General features: G+C 43.7%; 1 protein-coding gene across 1 annotated transcript in view; it reads right to left on the bottom strand.

Annotated features, from left to right (window-relative positions):
• Nucleotides 1-3566: 3566 nt before the first annotated feature.
• slc35f1 (solute carrier family 35 member F1) overlaps nt 3567-22799 on the bottom strand; it is a gene marked incomplete at both ends in the record, with an annotated part of 64646 nt that continues 45413 nt past the window's right edge. The window contains 2 exons of the mRNA XM_080744093.1: nt 3567-3688; nt 6871-6988. Of these exons, the coding sequence (XP_080600219.1) occupies nt 3567-3688; nt 6871-6988 (240 nt within the window). The remainder of the gene's footprint in view (nt 3689-6870; nt 6989-22799) is intronic.

Here is a 22799-nt window from a genome sequence, read left to right as displayed (position 1 = left end):
GCGTTCGATGGCTCGTTCGTGCGGTGGTCCGCGACGGTCTGTCCTCGCGTCTTTCTTTTCATTCACATCATGCTCCAATAGCACCCAGCTGCAGACTTGCAGACCTCGCGAAAGTTGACATGTGAGCGCCTGGGTGCTGTCTGCCAGGGTGCTTCTCTTCACAAGCGTTGTGTGTGAGTCTCCGCCTCGCCCTCGTTACGTCTCGCAAGTAAAGCCTGGCTATAATTCGCCGTATGACGTGTGTTGCATGCCGAAAATAGCTGATCTGCAAGCTCACAACGCATCGCATCCACGAGACAACGTGAGCTTGTAGATCAGCTATTTTAACCAACGCTTAAACATGCAAATGTAAGCGACGTTTAGAAACCTCTGCTTTCACAATAAGGGTGCAGGAAGACTGGGCACCTAAATATTGGGGGCACTTCAATGTTAACTCATTTCGTGCCCCTGAAATTAACGGATTATAAAGTCCACGATGCCACCTTCAGGCTGGCATCACCACCGTTATCTTATTTTGAAGGCCAGAAGTGCACACGCGAATCACTAAACGGTCTGACGTCATCGGATCGTGCGCTGGAACCGTTCCGTGTCCACGTGGAGTTGTGTAATGGCCGACCGGGAGCTTTTATAACTGTGTAACATAAGCGAGCATCTGCCTCCATCCTAGCTTCTAAAGTGTAGTTTTGAGATAATGGACATTAAAGATGAGATCCCCCATCCACCTCAATGTTATGGATGGGACTATTTTGTGGTCGTGGAGCCGTGATGATGCAAAATCAGCGACGGATTTCGTCTCCGGACCGCCGGCCATTCTTCTCGGTAAAGTACTCGCCGTTACAGTAATAGATTACTTTTCCCGAGATATCCCGTGAATGGCACTACTGTAATAGATTACATTTCGCGAGACATCTCGCGAATGGCACAAAATGAGTTAAGTTAGATGAAACAATTGCTGTGTGTGGTTATGGTCTGTGTCAATACTTTTGACAAATAATAGCTTGCAGCAACGTAAAAAAATAAATAAATATATAAAATGTACTAAAAAGCACTATGTTAGTTCATTTTGGGGAACCATGAACTTTAGTTCAAAATGTAGAATCATGAACTATGAAATGAACTAGTTCATTTTAGAAGTTTTGAACTTGAACTAGTTCATTTTGAAAGTGAACTTTCCCAACACTGCCAAATGGAGCCGTTCATCTGTACATTCTCAGAGTTAAGGGAGTCATTGATTTCTTAAAAAAAAAAAAAAGAAGGTTTGAGCACCACTGTGCTACACTAAATGGAACAGAGCCCTCATTAGAATCATTGGTAAGAAATTAAGGACGAGGCCCGTTTTCCTCCCAACATGGCGGCCCGTTGATGATTTTGGGATTAGAGTTGACACTTCGTATTACCAGGATATGTATACACACATTTCTTACTGCCGAACTGGCACTGTGTCCCCCGCTTCAAACGCAGTACTCCATGACTGCGTACAGGGGGCAGCACTGCTAACGGTTGCTAAAGCACTTTTTTTTTTTTTTTTTTACATCCATATAGATTAAAAACAAAACAACAAGCAGAGTTGTACTGCAGTGACTTACAGCAGAAGGAAGGAAAACAATGAAAGGCAGACAATAATAATATTGTCCATTTGGAATGTGTCTGAACTGGGAGGGGATTGGCAGGAAGGAGAGAACTTTGGAAATATTTACCCATTTAGAACGGGTACACATTATTGTGTATTATTATTTTATGCTTTAACTATTGAAAAATAGCAGATCTACAAGCTTGAGCTTGTAGATCTGCTATTTTTGAAAAATCATGAAAATTTGAATTTTTACCCGATTCTATAAGTGTCTTTTGAATCCGCTCGGTCGGGGGTGTCTCCCATGGCTCATGGTCGCCTGAGACGGCGCGCCTCCGTCGTCATCACTGAAAACGCTCCGCCCTTGAACCGGAACGGTGTTTTGATTCACCCTCCTCACATGGGCCATGACGTCACCCCGCCCTTTGTCCGTTTCTTTTAACCGTCTTATCGGTCTACAGCTAGTCTGGTAGGATTCACCTCGAAACATGGGCTGCAGATAGTTGTAGTTTTGTTGTTTGTTTTCTATTCTGAATGTTTTGAAGGTTTGCAAAGGGCTCTACATCCGGTATTGTCCCAGCTCAGATTCTGAGCCTGGGACAACTTCCTGGCCAGAGATATCATAGTTTTTGCCCAGAAGTTCTACTCGCCGCCCTAGTAGTGAAGAAAAGAACTTCTGGGAACTCAGATTAGTCTACAGCAAACCTCCTCGCGGGAAAAATAGCCCATCGACAAGCTCGGCCGCGACATGAGCTTGTAGATCTGCTGTTTTGGGTGTTTGCCCCACCCCCAAACAGGGCAGGAAGTAAAGAGGACATGGTGTGTCTTCTTTGTGACATCACACTCACACAGGTTATCATCATTATCACGCTGTTATCATTGAGCAATGACGTCATCGCGGGGCGTAAGATCCTCATAGATTCTCATTCATCGTGCTCTCCAAAAACACTTGGATCGCCGAAACTGCTTTTTTCACGGCAAAATAACCTCGAAATAGACATTATTCACGGCCCGCCCACGCACGCGCACTCAGCAAATTTCTCAGCAACTTCCTGGTGCTGACGTCAGCTTTGAAGGGTAAATTAACACAGAAATTACTGGACTTAAAGCCAACAAATCATTATTTCGAACGGTAAAGTAAATTATAGCACTTTGTGCCTTTTACTATCTTGTGTTCTTAATCTTGATCATGCTAGCCGTATTTTATACTTATATTTTATACTTCACTATTCGGAAATTGCATTAAATTTGTGATTTCTGTGTTAACTCTATGGGCTTTTGGTAAGGTTTTCCCCTTCAACCGTGACGTCAGCACCAGGTAGTTGCGTAACGTGAATTTGGTCAATCGGCTCCATTAAGCGTTAACCGAGTGAAGTGACACAAAAAGGAACCGATGGTGGTTTCCGGCTCTTCAAAAATAAAAGCGCAGTGAATGTGGGAAAATCCTGACATTCCACGATTGGACGATTAGAAAAATAAAAGCACTTAAGAAAGTGTTAATGGCCCAGCAAATGTCGTTGTTTCACCTTGTACTGGTGGTACCAGAAAACCTTCACCTTGTAAGAGTACCAGAAAACCTTCTGCTCAATGTAACGTCTATGAGGATTTGGCCAACTTTACGCTTGATTTTCTTATCTTAATGGACGTTTATATTAACATTTTGTGTTTTCAGTGGCTAGTTTAAAGTCCTTTTTAAATCACCATGATGTGCATTTAGCAAGTTAGCGTCGCATTAATTTTAAAATGATGATATAGTTGGCCATGTTTCTAGGCTTTCTACTGGCTGTACAGCGCAAAGACCCGCCCTCCCGCCAATAGCATTAATTTCCGCCGTCAGCGAGTGCAAATGGCGGATTTGCACTCGCTGAAAAATAGTCTTTATTTACGGTCTGTAGAAAGTAACCAATGGCGTGGCTCCCCTGTCCATTTCTTTTTTTTTTACAGTCTACAGTCTTTGCTTTTTCGCTGCCTCCCATTGGTTGTCGCTGTGCGCCCGTCACACCACTCGCACGCGTGACTCCTCCTCCACTTCCTGTCCCAGGCTGGTGTACGTGACGGACGGCTCCGAAGTCCCGCCCCCTGCCAGGCGAGGGGGTGTGTCCGTGGCCGTGTCGCCGCCTGCAAGGAGGAAGTCGTTATTAGTCCGTGGACCCTTATTTGAAAATATATACTGTATATATGTCAGGGACCCCCCATAAGAGAAGATCTTTACAGCTCTAGCAGTGATTCTCAACCATTTCAATGTCAATGACCCCCAGTTTGACATGCATTAGGCCGGGGGTTCTCAAATCTTTTTAGGCTGTGACCCCAAAAATAAACATATTTGAACTGGGTCCGCCCAGCAAATCTGGACAGCCTGTTTTGAGAACCCGTGGGATGCTTTTAACCTCCGCCTTCCCAAAAACAGAGAAAGACACAATGGTCAGAAATGGGACTTTGTGAGGATAGAAGGTGCTAGTGGGACCCCAAAAAAAGGTTTTAAAATAGGAAAAGTGAAATTTCATGGTGTATCACCTTTAATATTTGACAGTTTGGCCAGTTTGGTATTAAAACGGTCTTAAAAGTCCTTGAATTGTCACTTTAGAAATGTGCAGATACCATTTATATGCACTTATACTGTACCAATGAGTGAGGGAAAAAAAGACATTAAGCTCATCATCTGGGGACCCCACTTGGGGTCCCGACCTCAAGTTTGAGAACCCCTGCATTAGGCTACAGACCCCCAATTAATGGTATATTGCTATGTTAATGTCAAAGTCAATGTTAATCTAACCCTGAGAGTGTATACAAATGGAACTCTGAGAGTGTAAAAAATGCACACTCTCTGAGGCCCAGTCCAGACGACAACGTATTTTTAATCCCCGGGGAAACCTCTACGCCTCCACACGGGCCCGTGTAAAAAAAAATGTGTGTCCACACGGTATTATCAAAACGCTATAAATCCCTGTCTGTGCGTCACCGAAGCCGGTGGCCGCGTCCCTCTGCTCCCATCATTGCAGCAGCTATCTATCTATAGGGGGTGCATCTCTCCACTCCGACCCTCTAGGGACTATGCATCGTCCAAGTTTCACAATCTTTACACTTTAACATGCACAATTGCTATTTAAACTTTCATTTAATATAAATTCGCGAACTATTTCTAGAGCACGGGAGAGGAATCGTCGAGAGTGGTGCGCGCTCTCTCTCTCTCAGCATTAAACGAATGTAACTCTATCAATCAGAGAGAGAGAGAGAGAGAGAGTGCTGATCGTGGAAATAATTTAAAAGGCAGCACATGCCGTGAATAACCAACATATTCTCACCTTCAAAGCGTCAGACAACTGGTGACTGTGCTGGAATAATGCCTGCATGCGTGCGTATGTCCATTATGCTTGAAATCATTTAATATTGGCATTTGATATCCAAACTTTGACAAAGAGAAGAGGCAGGCGCGTCGCGTCAGATTATGCTCCGTTAACAAGACTAGGGCAGTAGGGCTGTATCTCGTTATTGATAATGAGCACTTTATCGATCCGGCTTATTGAGCCGGTGGAAAGCTGTGTGAGACATTCAGAACATAACTGGTATCTTTTGCAACTGTGAGTTCGTGGCTGACCAGTGACCACCATCTATGAAGATGACACTTGACAAGAGTAACAAATATCATTAAAACAATCATTCATTAGGGCTCCATGTCGTGAATGTGCTCATAAATATGGACATTCTACAGAGACCACCACGCCACGGGATTCTCTCATAGCAAGGAGGAGGAGGCGAGGAGCACAATGTGACGTAAGCAAGCAAAGAACTTCTCCGTTTACGGTGTCCACAAGGCAAAAGAAATACGCCCGGGTAACAAAAATGCACTGCAGCCGGAGTTTTGGAAACTATTCGGCTAGTCCTCCGTTTGCATGCGTTTGCATGTGGACACCCATGTGCGTTCGTGGCTTTACCTCCCCGGGGATTAAAAATCCGTTGTCGTCTGGACAGGGCCTAAGTTACATACCCAATTAGGGTCCATTTGGTTCCTAACTATCATTTAGCTGGAACTCCCTCAAGGACCCCTGGGGGGTTGACAACCAATGGGCTAGGCAGTGTACCTAGGGCTGTTTCCCAAGCAGTGGGTCGGGACCCATTTGTGGGTCACAGACACATTTGTATGGGTCCCTCAATTTTATTATTACTTATTGATATTTTTGTCTTAAGTTCACGTTTGGGTCTCGACCTAAAACGTTTGGGAACCATTAGGGTACCTGGGGACCCCCTGGAACTCCCTCAGGGACCCCTGGGGGTTGACAACCAGTGGGTTAGGGCAGGGGTTTTCAAAGTGGGTGACGGGGCACCCTGGGGTGCTACGTCGGCAGTCCAGGGGTGCCGCGAGATCATTTGATAATATTTGGAATTTATTTGGACACTTGGAAAAAATATTGAGTATCATTTTAAACTTGGAAGTACAAAGTTATTTTCAGTCAGTTCTAACCAAAATGGCTATTTCCTCGCAACATAATCACTCAAATATCGCCACTGTCGGGCAGAAACCTCGTATCTCCAAGTTTCAAATGTGTACGTCCTTTGGTAAAGCCAAGCCCTGCTTCATCATACAAGACTGTCGCACAAAACTAGTGAAAACAGCCGATCTACAAGCACACAACGCCTTGCATCGCGAGGCGTTGTGTGCTTGTAGATCTGCTGTTTTCACTAGTTTAGTACATTTTATAGATGATAAATACAAAACGAACGGTTTTGGACGTACAAGGTTTCCACCCGACAACGACGATATGCTATAAATATGAGGTGCTGGGAGTGAAAATTATAATGTGTGGGTGCCTCGGATTAAAAAAAAATATTTATGGGGTGCCCTGAGACAAAAAAGTTTGGGAACCCCTGGGTTAGAGCAGTGGTTCTCAACCTTTTCTGGCTATGACCCCCAAAATAATCGTATTTGAACTGGGGACCCCCACCCTGCACAAGCACTTGGAATTGTAGGAGTCGGAATTACATTTAGTTTGACTCGATCTATACCATTGTGAAAATAGCCGATCTACATGCTCACACATGTAGATCTGCTCTTTTCACAATTTCTGCCTCTAATATTTGACAATTTGACTCATGTTTGACCAGAGGTACTAAAAAGGTCTTTAAAGTCCTTAAATTGTCACTTTAGATACCCTATATACACTTATACGGTATGTTGGTCTGTTAACTGTTGAGTGAGAAAACAATGTTAACATTTAGCTAAACATCTGGGGACCCCCCAAAATAATTTGGGGACCCCTTTGGGGGTCCCGACCCACAGGTTGAGAACCACTGGGTTAGGGTACCTGCGTTGCGGAACTGCTTGTAGACGCGGGGGTCCTGGGCAACGTAGGTGGAGGAGGAGGAGTAGAGCAGGAGACCTCCGACCATCACCAGCAAGGACAGCAGGTACAGACCTGAGAACTGACACAAGAGGAGGCACAGACCCAGGGGCGTCAATTGGGTAGGGCAGGGGTATGCAGCTGCCATACCCTGGGTCCAATGGGGACAATAAGTTACTTTTTCTTTTAATGTTTTTTATCCCACGGTTTTGCAACCCATTTTTTCTCACCCGGTGACTACCTAACCTGTAGTCCTGGTTTCCTCTCTCCCCCTGCCGCGCCAGGGGACATTGGGGAGCACCCGGCTGGCTAGGGGGAGGGGGTGTATAGAAACCAGGACTACTGCATGTTTTTGTGTGAGGGTATATGCCCAAGGAGACACAGGGAGAACATGCAAACTCACCACAGAAAGGCCCTATCGCCAACCCCACCTAGGGTGTGGGTGCTGATGACGCGGATGGAGGAACACGCCCCCAGCGCCCACATCTTCCCCCAGCGGGAATCGAACCAAGGACCTTCGAGCTGTGAGGCAAAGTGCTAACCACTGCACCACCGTGCCCCTCAATAAGTTACTTTTAAATATAAATCCATGAATCACTCTTTGTCTATTTTTTCTGGTTATTATGTTGTTAAATTACAGTAAAATAACTACAAGTGCAAAATGTAACAAAATGGTCACTTTAACAAGGTATTATAATTATATTCTCCACACTTGTATTCTCCCCATCTTGACAAAATGGTATATTCCCAGGTTCCGCAGGTCAGCTGCACAGGTGCAATTCATTATTGTTAATTGCGGCATGTTTACTAACATGCCAAGTTTAGCTGCACTTGAACAAGCGTTCCAGGCTGCCATATCCAGCCCAAGATACCGTAGAAACGGGGGGAAAAATAGAATGTACTTCTTAAACTAAATGTTGCTAAGGTATGGCAACATGACAGTCATGTTGCCATACCTTAGCTTTTTCTGAACTGACGCCACTGTACAGACGGACAGTACTGTACAGTACAGTACAGTACAGACGGACTGATGACGGACACAAGAGCAGTACAGACCTGAGAGCTGACACAGAAAGTACAATTTAACCCTGCAAGACCACTTTTCACTTTTTGGACACATTTATATTGTATAAAAACAAGAGTTTAAATAATTAGTTTTCCTGATTTGTTCACCTAAACATCACCATTGCATCCTAATGTTTAGTATTACAATGCCACTGGCCAGGATATTTGCATATAAATACCCCCCCACAGAGGCTGACATTCACACAACTTCAAGATCTCTGGAGTCCAGAGTCTGGACGAACAACATCTCACTTTTTCACTGAAGCTATTCCTCACAAAAATGTAAAAGTAAAATGCCTGTAATATATATTTTTCTGGTGATCATTAGAATGTCTTGAACATGTACATATGTTGTTTTAGTGAAGTATTTAGACATTTGCCATGTTATTCTGAGAGTAGCCTATGGAAAAAAATGGCCTATAGGAAATTCTGCCACCTGATAGACCCAACGTAGCCAAATGTCAACATTTTCATAAAACCTTACAAAAACTTTTTTATGAAAAGAAGCATTAAATTTTCCTCTCCAAAGTACTCCTCCTACAGAAAGAAAGAAAGAAAGAAAGAAAGAAAGAAAGAAAGAAAGAAAGAATATATATATATATATTAATAGTCTTAAAGTTACACATAATTTCTTTAAAATTAATGAAAACAAGTAAGCTACAGAATCCTTTTGGTCTGACATCATGCCGATTGCCGACACCGCGCTAGGTTAGGCCGGCTACCGGTACATACATTAAGAACTTTTGTTCTTTCAGAGTTCTGGGGGGAGGCGGGAGGCAGAGCAGAGCACAATTCATTCCCGATGGAAGTCACATGGTTTGAAGAAGCAAGCTTGCTTCTTGGTTGCACAAAGGACGCTAGAGCACCAAAGAACTGGCATAGTGCAAGCACAGAGCAAGTTGTAGGCAGAGCACCCAAGCTGCAACAGGGAGCCTTGATGAGACAGGAGGGCAGGTTCAACTGCCAACCAATAGGACAGAAAGGCTGTGATGTGATCCCACACAGCTGTGTTCACTTGTAGTCACTTGTAGTCTGTACTCTACAGCAGCAGAGCCTGTCTCCAGTGACATGAAACCTCCATTTCAGAATGACAATTAAAAAAAAAAGTAAATTAAAGTAAAGTTTGTGATTAGAACATGCTTAAACATTCGACAATAACAATTAATATTAAAAAATGTCTTGTCATGTCATACATAGTGACATAGTGATGCCTACACAGATGCAATTGATTAAATGTGCTATTCATAATACAATTGAAGCGTTTTGTCATGTACAGTGGTGGAAAAAAAATAAAAATAAAATATTCACATTTGTTGCTTAAGTAAAAGTATCAATACTGCAACATAGAAATACTTTGTTATAAGTAAAAGCCTGGAATTCAAAATGTACTTGAGTAAAAGTATTGTGTTGGCATCATAATGTACTTTTAAAATAGCAGATCTACAAGCTCACAAAGTGTTGCATGGCGGCACGCTGTGAGCTTGTAGATCCATTTTATGTGTCACCAAAAAGCAGCACTACTCTGCCTTCACCCGATGACAAGAGAACTAAATGGCCAAAATCCACATCCACTTCCTCCTCTAGTGGAACTGCCCACTTCCCACAAAGCATTGTGGATTCTTTTTTGGAAGAGACTTTGATCCAACTTTGAAAGAGCACAGATCAATCATGCACAGAGCAAATGTTCTTAAGTGAGTGCGGCCTTAGACGACACATGCCATATTTGGCTGCGGTGGAGAGTCTATATATGGCCATGGCTGACATCACAGTGACATCAGTGGGAGCGACACAGTATAAGAAGGCCAGGTGGAGTCACAGACCTGAGAACTGACACAAGACCAGTACAGACCTGAGAACTGACACAACACAGCAGTACAGACCTGAGAACTGACACAAGAGCAGTACAGACCTGAGACCTGCGAGCTGGAAGCAGCTCAACCACAGACGTTCTTCAAGACATCGAAGGAAAACACAACCCAAACGTCTCTTCAGATCAGTTGTTGTTCAGAGTGTTGCTGGTCCGTCCAACCATGCACTGGACGGTGAATCTGAGAGGAGCACCAGATGATGGCTCTGCAGTGAGCGTGGGCCACAAGGTGTACTTTTTTGGAGGTTACTCTGATGAACCTCTAAAGGATCACCTGGATGTGTACGTCTTCAACACAGTGTCTCTGAGATGGAGGTCGCTGCCCCCAGTGGCAAAGAAGAGGAAGAGAGGAGAACGTAACCTTGAAGTTCCCTGCATGCGCCGGAACCACACTGCTGTGTTGATAGAAGATATCGTCTACATCTGGGGAGGATTGAAAATGGATTATGAGCTTTGCGACAATGATCTTTATGCATTTGATGTCGACGCCCACACATGGTTCAAACCCAGGGTTTCTGGGACTCCTCCAGAGGGGAGGTCCGGCCACACAGACTGTGTGTTGGGGAAGGTCATGATTATCTATGGAGGAAGCAACTATCTGACTGGACACACTAATGACATGTACAAGTTGGACACCAACACAATGGTTTGGTCTTTAATTAACACCAGAAACACTACAGCACGTGCTTCAGAATGGCACTCTGCCACCTTCATCGGGACAAAGATGTTTGTATTTGGGGCGCAGGGTACCAAGGGCGGTGGTATCGCTACTACAACACCATCAGAGTGTTTGACACAGAGACCAACTGCTGGATGAACCATAACCCTTCAGCACAGCTTCTTCCAGAAAGACGCAGGTGTCATTCAGCCTTTACCTACAATGGAGAGCTGTACATATTTGGTGGTAAGAACGCAAAGGGTCTCTTACATGATCTGTGGAAATTCAATCCAGAGACATTCTCCTGGAAGGAGGTGAAGCCCAAGGGTAACATCCTAACACTATGGATGACTCGGGCTTGCTGTTGCATGATGGGAGATCGTGTCATCCTCTTTGGAGGATACAGTTCAGATGAGCTGTTTATCTTAGACTTGAGTCCTAGTCTGAAGACATTATGTAAGCTGGCAGTTATTCAGTACGCTCTGGAGCAGTCTGAATTCCCACACAACCTCAGGTGGGAACTGGTAGCCATGAATAAAACATAAATGCCAGCTATTTCCTTTTTTCTTAATAACCTCTTAAAGTAGTCACAGCATATTTATCTCAAGTAAGATCCTGTCTAATCTGGACAGGCACGCTACACTCCGGCCTCGCAGGAAAACAAGGTGTGTCAAACGCTCAAACCATTCAAAAGATATCTGCTACTGTTGTTGCAGCTGCAGCTCGTCAAAACCTATCAATGCCAGTGAATGTGTTACTGCCGCAGTATTAATTAAAGATTTTATTCAGTATTAATTAATTAATTAATTCATAAGCTTCTGTCTTAATACAAAAAAAAAAAGTGTCCGGGATGATGTGTTCCTTAGTTAGCATCGTAGAAAGAAATGCAAGTACACAGGATTACCGTTGACAGACGGAGGGTAGACAGTCATATGGTTGAGTCATGTAAAAGACAAAAAAAAAAACAATAAGCATTTACCAAAAAGAAATGCATTTACCAATAAAAATGTGTTATAAGCTTAATCATCAATGAACAACAAGCGTCGTAACGTTGACTGGCTGCCGGGAGAACCCTCTCCGAGGGGACCGACTGCTACGCCCAGACAGAGCTTGGCTAAGGTGGCCAGTTTGGGGAATCCGAGGCTGTGAAGTGGACTTTTAACTGTAAGTGATTGAGCACGTTGCTCCTGCCACTGCTGTATGCTGTTTCACAAACACTGGACACAACTCTGTCGTCTCCTTTCTTTTAGAAATGCTCCCAGACCGAAATCCATCCAATCTGATAGACTACGTTGTGTTTGGTGTGCACTCGTCTCGCCGCTCCCGGGGCGTGACAGCCGAACAGCTTTCTCTCATTCTACTGTTCCATCGGACATATGCGACAACTACTCTCTGGCGCCTCCTTGAGGGTGTTTAAAATAATGACATCACCCCCAAAAACAGTTGACACCATCATGAAAATGCGACCTTTCATTCATTATTATTATGCAAATTAACCATGAAGCCTATAAGCATATTGGGATATATTTTGACGAGTGCCTGGCTAACCGGATAGACACGGCATCCTCCGTAGGTGTATAAAGCAGAGGTTCTCAAACGTTTTTCTTTTTTTTTACCTTTAAGGTAAATAACTTTTTTCATCCACGGCACACAGAATTACACTGTTAATTCAGACCTGAGTTACACCCTACTAACTCCATGCATCTACCACAACTGTATTCCCCAAACGGAAAGGGATTTTACTCTGTGACATGAACTGCATCTTAGTGGGAAAGATTTGCATATTTATGTAGCCTAATATGAGTATATTAGAGAGAAAGATTTGCTAATTTATGTAGCATAATATGAGCATCCTAGTGGGCAGTAGCGGAACTAGCCCCCGGCGTGCCCGATGCGAGATTTTCACCAAGTGCCCCCTTAACAACAACCCCCAACCCCCCCCCCCCCCCCCCCCGGTCGTCCGTCCGTCCGTCCAGCGCAAACACGGGACACCAGGCTCCAACAGAAGCTCGCTCCAACACGCTCGCCATCTAATGTCTTAATGACAATAATATGTAGCCCAACCAACTTTCTGCTTTCTGTCTCCATCTCTCCCTGGAAGAGGTTGCACATGAACTCCTCCACAGGAGTGAGACAATCCACGACAACCACTCTGAAATTAGTCTTCACACTACAAACATCACCACGCCGTTTTTCCAAAACAGCATTATAATTATCATCCATTAAGACAACTAGGCCTACATTAATGACAGCACACAGTTTAATTGACAGTGATGCATCACTGCAAACCAGCATTATTTATATTAATTACTTAACTCACCTGCTAAAGGAGGATGACAACAACAAGAGCAGTTGGGCACGTTTAGTTCCATATTCCACATTGTCTTGGTTTCAGAGGGCATGGTAAATATTAACTGTTGCCCCAAAGTCTTGTGTTGAAACTTTATATTCCATAATGCCCGAGTGAGTGTCAGGACGTCTCTTCAGCCTGTGTTCCGTCAGCAGCACTAAGGGGCCCTATAGAGCTTCCAGGAAGCTGCTTCCTGTCATACCAGTGGGCATTTCAAAACAAGAGTCATTGTATTGGATATTTGTAATGTGATCATTCACCACATGTTTTATTTTGAAATGATAGCAGCCTACTACAGGAAATATAAGCAGCAGACACTCACTCTCACATTGGATAAAACAGCAGCTCCGTCTGTAGGCCTATATTTCTCCTCCGACTTGCGTGTGCCCATGAACGTCATGGGCCCTAATGCGCATGCGTAGGCTGCGTCAGCGGTAGTTACGCCCCTGCTAGTGGGAAAGAATTGCATACGTAGCGTAATAAGAGTTTAGATTCTAAATGGCAACGATGCCGTTCAGACACCAGTCTAGTGGGAATGATGCCCGTTGGGAATGTATGCCCGTCTGGTTATGTAACAACCTTTATTGTACCCACTGTCAGAGTAACTGCTGTATCTGTCTGTCTATGTCCCTTTTATGCCCATATATGGAGATCTCAGTATCTGTCAGTCTATGTCCCTTTTATTCCCATATATAGAGATCTCTGTATCTGTCTGTCTATGTCAGTTTTATTCCCATATATGGAGATCTAGTTATCTGTCTGTCTATGTGGCTTTTATACCCATATATGGAGATCTCTGTATCTGTCTGTCTGTGTCCGTTTTATTCCCATATATGGAGATTTAGTTATCTGTCTGTTTATGTCCCTTTTATGCCCATATATGGAGATCTCTGTATCCGTCTGTCTGTGTCCCTTTTATTCCCATATATGGAGATCTCGCTATCTCACATTCTGTGTCCCTTTTAATACTGTATATGGTATCTCTGTCTGTCTATGTCCCTGTAATGCCCATGTGTCCCCTTTATTCCCATACATGGAGATATCTCCATCTATCTGTCTGTGTCCCTTTGCTGCCCAAAATGTGGAGATGCCCAAATATGGGCATATCTTATTGGCAGGTTTTACAACACTATCAACAATATTGACATTATAACTAAAAATAATACAATACAATTTTGAGTGTGGTTTTAGATAGCTAAATTGTCATGTGAAGCTCGACCAATCCTCAAGCTAGCACCACATCCCCATTGCACTCAATGGACTTACTCTACCAGTAAGACTCCCTAATCGGGAGATAAGCGACCGTTGGTCGCTTATCTCCACAAATAGGCCAAAAGTTTGTTTTACCAATTATCAAGACATACGGGCAGTTGACAGTTTGCCATGGTTACTCATTGAAGTTGAATCTCCATATATGGAGACATAAGTTGCTCATACCATAGCAACCATGTTTTTTACAGGGCCTGGGATTGATGACATCAGAAATCTCCATATATGGGCATGAAAGGGATTTTGTTTCTGGAAATATGTCTGTGGGGTGCCACATTTGGAATAAAACACTTACATCACACATCTGGATATCCATACAGCCCATCTAGTTTGCCTGTGTCCATTTATGCCCATATATCTGATGACATTGGGACACTGATCTCCATATATGGGCATAAAACTTATGTTAATTAGTAAAGCCTGGGGATCTCCATATATGGGCATGAGGGGTACCCTAAAAGGGCATCATCTGGGAATAGCAAATATAGTTATCCTAGAAAGTGAAAATCTTACATCAAAGGCCATAACTACCTACCTACCACCATACTGCATTCCTCATTAAACTACCTACCAGTAAGATGCCTATAGGGAGAAAAGCAAAGGGCGAGGTTGCACCATTTCTTGGTCTTCTGGCCAGTGATGTATATCGGACCATTTAATCATATATGGAGACATCTGGTACCCAAAGATATTCCATATATGGGCGTAAAAGGGATTTGGTTCCCCTGGCATCACAGGGATCTCCATATATGGGCATAAAATGGATTTGGTTACCCTGGCAACACGGGGATCTCCATATCTCCATATATGGGCATAAAAAGGATTTGGTTCCCCTGGCATCACAGGGATCTCCATATATGGGCATAAAAGGGATTTGGTTCCCCTGACATTACAGTGATGTCAGTGGCTGGTTCTACAGAGGGGATCTCCATTTATGGGCATAAAAGGGAATGTATGTATGATGATGTCAGATATCATAGACGTCATAGGACTTTCACATAACGAATAACTGAGTAAGCATGTAAACCCGTAAAATCTATATTTGGGCATGGCTGATTTATGACCTCATAATGATGACACGAGCAAACACAGCTGAATTGTATAAATGATCAGTGCAGAAACCAACAGAAGTATTTGACCAAGACTCTTCGATTTAAACATCAACAAAGGTGTGACGTTTGTTGATGGTCACAAAGGTGTGACGGACGGACGGACGGACGGACGGACGGACGGACGGACGGACGGACGGACGGACGGACGGCCGGTGGAGGTTTTCATAGTAAACTGCTCCCTGACGGTCGCAATAATGGTGATGTCACCGAGTATGCTGCTTACCGATTGGCTAGAAGTTTATCAAGAAAGAAAGAAAGAAAGAAAGAAAGAAAGAAAGACAGACAGAAGCACTAGTACAAAGTGTATTGTTGATAAAGGCAAACATTTAAGTTAATGAAAACAAGCAAGCTACACAATCATTTTGGTCTGACATCATGATGACACCTCGCTAGGTTAGATGACACACGCCATATTTGGCTGAGGTGGAGAGTCTAAATATGGTCATGGCTGACATCACAGTGACATCAGCGGGAGCGACACAGTATAAGAAGGCCAGGTGGAGTCACAGACCTGGATGACTTGGGAGCAGCGAGCTGGAAGCAGCTCAACCACAGACATTCTTCAAGACATCGAAGGAAAACACAACCCAAACTTCTCATCAGATCAGTTGTTGTTCAGTGTTTCTGGTCCATCCAACCATGCAGTGGACGGTGAATCTGAGAGGAGCACCAGGTGGTGGATCTGCAGTGAGCGTGGGGCACGAGGTGTACCTATTTGGAGGTTATGGCTATGGTGAACCTCTTAAGGATCACCTGGATGTGTTTTCAACACAGTGTCTCTGAGATGGAGGACGCTGCCCCCAGTGGCAAAGAAGAGGAAGAGGAAGAGAGGAGAACATCACCTTGAAGTTCCCTGCTGGCGCTGGCGCCACACTGCTGTGCTGGTAGAAGATACCGTCTACATGTGGGGAGGTTGGAATAACACAGATTACTGCAAAGTGCTTTATGCATTTGAGTTCGACACCCACACATGGTTCAAACCCAGGGATTCTGGTACTGTTCCAGAGGGGAGGGACGGCCACTCAGCCTGTGTGTTGGGGAAGGTCATGTTTATCCATGGAGGAGACAAGGATCTGACGGACGGATGGACTAATGACATCTACAAGTTGGACACCACCACAATGGTCTGGTCTTTAATTAACACCAGAGACACTACAGCACCTGCTTCATCATGGCACTCTGCCACCATCATCGGGACAAAGATGTTTGTATTTGGGGGCGGAGCGTTCCAGCAGGGGAGGTACCGCCTCCACAACACCATGAGAGTGTTTGACACAGAGACCAACTGCTGGATTGAAACACCTTCTGCAAAGCTTCTTCCAGAAGGAAGCAAGACTCATTCAGCCTTTACCTACAATGGAGAGCTGTACATATTTGATGGTAAGAACTCTAAGTCTCTCAATGATCTGTGGAAATTCAGTCCAGAGACCGTATCTTGGAAGGTGGTGAAGCCCAAGGGGAACGGCCCATTAAAGATGCTTTGTGGCTGCTGTTGCATGATGGGAGATCGTGTCATCCTCTTTGGAGGATGCGGATCAGATGAGCTGTTTATCTTAGACTTGAATCCTAGTCTGAAGACATTATGTAAGCTGGCAGTTATTCAGTACGGTCTGGAGCAGTCTGAACTCCCATATGACCTCAGGTGGGAACTGGAAGCCATGAATAAAGAATAATATAAGTTAATATTAAGCTCAGTGGAGCTCATATCTCCACCAGTTTGTGTACGGGCTCTCCCGTCCGAACACAAAGCAAACCTGCGCTGATCTCCATAGTTGGTCAACATTTCAGCCCTATTCTACCTCCTCTGATAGTCTCCGCCCTCGTCCTACAACCACGCAGTGTGTCCTGTAGGGGGAAGTAGAGAGTGAAGCTCAGACACAGAGGAAAACCTGAATTCATTGAAGCTCAAAAATGTGAACAGAAAAAATATAAATAAAAAGGTAAAAAAAAAAAAAAAAAGCCCAGAAGAACACACACAAGAGGCACAAACATAAACCAGTGTCGTTTTTGCAAAAGTGAGGCTAAAGTCTTCCAGTTGACCTAGTGGTCATAGGCTCATAAGTACCCTAACAGCGCACCGCAGGTTTGAGTCCCGTCTTTGCTGCATGTCTCTAATCGTTTTTCATAGTAGAGAGAGAGGTAAACGGGGATACATTTCTATCCCCGTTTCCTCTCTCTCTACTATGAAAAACTATAAACTAGAAAGATGTCATTCTGAAATGAGTGTGGTTGCCCATATATTGTAGCCAAATTGTCATGTGAAGCTCGACCGATCCTCGAGATAGCACCACTCCTCCGTTGAACTCAATGGACTTATTATTGCACTATATAATAGTGACGTCACAGAGAATGATGCCTCTTGATTGGTTAAAAGTTGATCCCCCCCAAAAAAATATGGCCGCACTAGAACATAACACTCTATAGTAACTAGTACTATCATAACATAACACTCTATAGTAACTAACTAGTACTATCATATCGTAGAAACATTTGGTTATTATTTGAATGAAATTAAATTCCCCCTTTTATTAGTGTGGCTGCCTGGAGGGCAACGCACTATTGTTCTGATAGTACTAGTTACCTTAGAGTGTTATGTTATGATGGTACTAGTTACTATAGAGTGTTATGTTCTGATAGTACTAGTTACCTTAGAGTGTTATTGCGGCCGTAGGTCGCAGTTTAGTATCAAAACCTCCACCGGCCGTCCGTCGGTCGGTCGGTCGGTCGGTCGGTCACACCGTCACGTCACACCTTTGCCCTGCTCATATCTCCGCATCAGTATGACATCACACCACATGTGTACACAAACCTTTGTGTACGTTGCTGTGGCAACAGTCTGTTGTTGCTGTTGACTCTTGAAGATCAAGAGTCTTGGTCAAATACTTCTGTTGGTTTCTGCACTGATCATTTATACAATTCAGCTGTGTTTGCTTGTGTCATCATGATGAGGTCATAAATCAGCCATGCCCAAATATAGATTTTACGGGTTTACATGCTTACTCAGTTATTCGTTATGTTAAAGTCCTATGACGTCTATGATATCTGACATCATCATACATACATTCCCTTTTATGCCCATAAATGGAGATCCCCTCTGTAGAACCAGCCACTGACATCACTGTAATGTCAGGGGAACCAAATCCCTTTTATGCCCATATATGGAGATCCCTGTGATGCCAGGGGAACCAAATCCCTTTTATGCCCATATATGGAGATATGGAGATCCCCGTGTTGCCAGGGTAACCAAATCCATTTTATGCCCATATATGGAGATCCCTGTGATGCCAGGGGAACCAAATCCCTTTTACGCCCATATATGGAGATCCCTTATGTCATCAATATTAAGCCCATATCTGTGAATATCTATGGGTACCAGATGTCTCCATATATGGTTAAATGGTCCGATATACATCACTGGCCAGAAGACCAAGAAATGGTGCAACCTCGCCCTTTGCTTTTCTCCCTTAGGCATCTTACTGGTAGGTAGTTTAATGAGGAATGCAGTATGGTGGTAGGTAGGTAGTTATGGCCTTTGATGTAAGATTTTCACTTTCTAGGATAACTATATTTGCTATTCCCAGATGATGCCCTTTTAGGGTACCCCTCATGCCCATATATGGAGATCCCCAGGCTTTACTAATTAACATAAGTTTTATGCCCATATATGGAGATCATTGTCCCAATGTCATCAGATATATGGGCATAAATGGACACAGGCAAACTAGATGGGCTGTATGGATATCCAGATGTGTGATGTAAGTGTTTTATTCCAAATGTGGCACCCCACAGACATATTTCCAGAAACAAAATCCCTTTCATGCCCATATATGGAGATTTCTGATGTCATCAATCCCAGGCCCTGTAAAAAACATGGTTGCTATGGTAAACAGTTGGTTGCTAGGGTAAGAAAACATGGTTGCTATGGTAAACAATTGGTTGCTAGGGTAAACAGTTGGTTGCTAGGGTAAAAAAAAACATGGTTGCTGTGGTAAACAGTTGGTTGCTAGGGTAAACAGTTGATTGCTAAGGTAAAAAACATGGTTGCTATGGTAAACAGTTGGTTAGTAGGGTAAACCTTCAATGATTTTGACATCTTGTTACTAATCTGTATAAGGGTCATTTGTGTACGGTGTGATGTCATACTGATGTCAGCAGTGTGACAGGAGATAAGCGACCAACGGTCGCTTATCTCCCGATTAGGGAGTCTTACTGGTGTTCTGATAGTATTAGTTACTATAGAGTGTTATGTTATGATAGTACTAGTTACTATAGAGTGTTATGTTTTGATAGTATTAGTTACTATAGAGCAGGGGTGCCCATTACGTCGATCGCGATCGACCAGTCGACCGCCAAGGCAGCGCAGGTAGATCGCCTGGCATGACCCTCAAAAAACCCTAAAAATAAAAATAAAAATCACGAAACGCCTCCTCTTTTGTTTTCACATGCGCGGCTGTACAACGCCCCGCGTCTTCAAGCCCACAATGCAATGCCTTGTTGTTTTTAAGAGTTGATGGCGCGAGGGAAAGCACAAAGCAGTCTACTAAAAAAGGAAAAGTTTTACCAATATGAGCACGGCAAAGAAGGCAAAAACCTATCACTTCCATCCAGAATGGGAAGAAGATTATCTTTTTACGATGTCGCATTCTAAATGCGTTTTGCCTCGTTTGTAAAGCGGCTGTGTTTCTGAAGAAGGGAAACTTAGAGAGACATTTTACTTCACGTCATAAAGAGTACAACTACGATGACTACCCGCTCAACAGTGAATTGAGAAGAGAACTGGTGAGCGATCTAAAAAAATGGTTAGCCGGACAGCAGTCATTATTCACAAAACCCACGTCAAAAGCAAAGGCAGCTACTGAAGCATCATTCCGGGTCAGTCATATGCTCATTCAGAAACAGAAGTCCTTCCAAGACGGACAGGTAGTAAAAGACGCCTTCCTTGTGGCCGCGGACTCATTGTTTCGTGATTTCAAAAACAAAACTGAAATAGTTGGCGCTATCAAATCCCTTCAGTTATCCAGAAATACTGTTACACGGTGCTGCGAAATGATGGCTGGTGATTTAACGCAGCAGCTTAAAAGGGACATTGAAAAATGTGAGTGTTTCTCGCTGCAGCTAGATGAGTCCACTGATATAAGTGACACAGCACAATTGTGTATTTTTATCAGGATGGTTTTCAAAGATATGACAGCAAAAGAGCAACTATTAGCTGTGCTACCAATGAAAGAAAACACTCGGGGCGAGGACATTTTTCAGACTTTCAAACGCTTCATTGACAAAAACCAGATCCAAATATCTAAATTAGTGTCAATCACCACTGACGGTGCGCCTGCAATGATGGGCGTAATAATGGATTCGTCGCTAAATGCAAGCAGGACGACGATTTTCCAGACTTTATTAACTATCACTGCATAATTCACCAGCAAGCTCTATGCGCGAAAATGTTGAATATGAAAGAGGTGATGGAAGTGTCAATGAAAGTCGCCTGCTCTATCCGGGCCCGAGCACTCCAGAGACGGCTGTTCCGTGCGCAGCTGGAAGAGGCCGAGAGTGAACACACTGAGCTGCTTCTACACACCAATGTCAGATGGCTGAGTAGGGGGAAGTTTCTACAGAGATTCAGAGAGCTCCTACCTGAGATAAAAGAGTTTCTCCATGACTCTAAACATGCGGAATACAAACAACTTGATGACGAGCAGTGGCTGCTAGATTTGGCATTCCTAACTGATGTGACTGACATGTTGAATGAACTGAACTTGGAACTGCAAGGGAAAGACAAAACTGTGGTCGACATGATAAGCTCAGTTAATAGTTTCAAACGAAAACTAGAAAATGCTAAATCAAAAATGCAGCGCAAGAAACTGAAGAAATTCCCAAACGTGGAATCCGAGTTGGAGAGGCAAGGGAAGGCGAGTGCGCAAATTGACAGTGCGCGCTACACAGAGCAAATACAACACGTGCTGTCAGACTTCAACAAACGCTTTCAAGATTTTGCCTCACTGGAGCCTATCGCCACATTCATGTGCTTTCCTTTCGGAGAAGATACTGATGTTGATTCCATGGCCTCTGAAATTGGAACACTGTTCAACATGAACACAGCTGAGCTAGAGAATGAGATCCTGGCTCTGCAGGCTGACATCCAGCTGAAATCACGGGCGCGCGATGGAGCCTTTTGGAACTTACTAACAGAGGAAAAGTATCCAAACATAAGGACATGTGCAACCTCCCTCACAGCTTTCTTTGGCTCAACGTATTTATGTGAATCAGCGTTTTCCCACATGAAGATAATCAAGTCCAAGTACCGCTCCACCTTGACAGACGAGCATCTGGAGGCCTGCATGAGAATAGCTATCAGCGGTGACTGTCCAGATTACGCAGCACTAACGGACTCCATTCAGTGCAAGCAGTCATCTGATTAAGGTAGGAATCTGTCCTAAATATATTTCAAAATATTGCATTGTGGCTTGTAATGTATCTGTTTTACTGTCTGCATGCACTGTGCAGCGCGTGTGTGCGTGCGCCGCGCGCGCAATGGATTGGATATGTGCGCAATGGATTGGATATGTGTGTGTGTGACACACATACACTGTGTGTGTGTGTGTGTGTGTGTGTGTGTGTGTGTGTGTGTGTGTGTGTGTGTGTGTGTGTGTGTGTCGCGTGCGCAATGGTCGGATTTGATAGCGCTGCTATTGATCGTGATATTGAGCCCTGAAATGATGCTTGTATAGATGCGAATTATTTGGTTTCTTAGCCTTGCTTTGTGTTTGTGTTTTTCACAGGGAATTGAAGGGACAGTCAACAAGAGAGGGGGGGGGGGAAGACATTTCAAGCTTCAAGCGGTCAGTGGTTTCTATGCTGGAAACAGGAACTTGTCTATAAGGCAGGACTGGACTAATATATTGACAGAGAGACTGGTCACTGGTGGTAATGGTGGCATGGTGCACTTTATAGCAAGAGACTGTTCTATAGCTGTTTTACAGTGAAGATTGTGCAAGGCACAACTATTTATTTTCTTTCTGTGAACCCAAATGGTGTTATTTGGTGTTGTTTCATGCCTTACTGATGAGATAGTAAGAGACTGTTCTCACAACTGAGCTGTTTTACAGTTAAGAAATGTGCAAGGCACAACTTCACCTTTCTGTTTATTTTGTATTTTATTTTTTCATCCTATGAACCCAAACAGTGTTATTTGGTGTTGTTTCATGCCTTACTGATGAGATGGTAAGAGACTGTTCTAACTGAGCTGTGTTACAGTTAAAATTGTGCCAGGCACAATATTTCCTTTCTTTTTCTTTTCTTCTCTTTTTCTTTCTTTCTCCTTCATTCTGTGAACCAAAACAGTGTTGTTTAATCCCTTACTGATGAGATAGTAAGAGAGAGCATTTGTGTTACCTGTTTTGTTTCATGCCTTACTGATGAGATGGTACTGATGAGATGGTAAGAGACTGTTCTAACTTAGCTGTGTTACAGTTAAAATTGTGCCGGGCACAATATTTCCTTTCTTTTTCTTTTCTTTCTCCTTCATTCTGTGAACCAAAACAGTGTTGTTTCATGCCTTACTGATGAGATGGT

This window comes from Nannobrachium achirus (assembly GCF_963921795.1).
Source record: "Nannobrachium achirus genome assembly, chromosome: 16".
Taxonomy (NCBI): domain Eukaryota; kingdom Metazoa; phylum Chordata; class Actinopteri; order Myctophiformes; family Myctophidae; genus Nannobrachium; species Nannobrachium achirus.
This window is presented reverse-complemented; position numbering and strand designations above follow the sequence as displayed.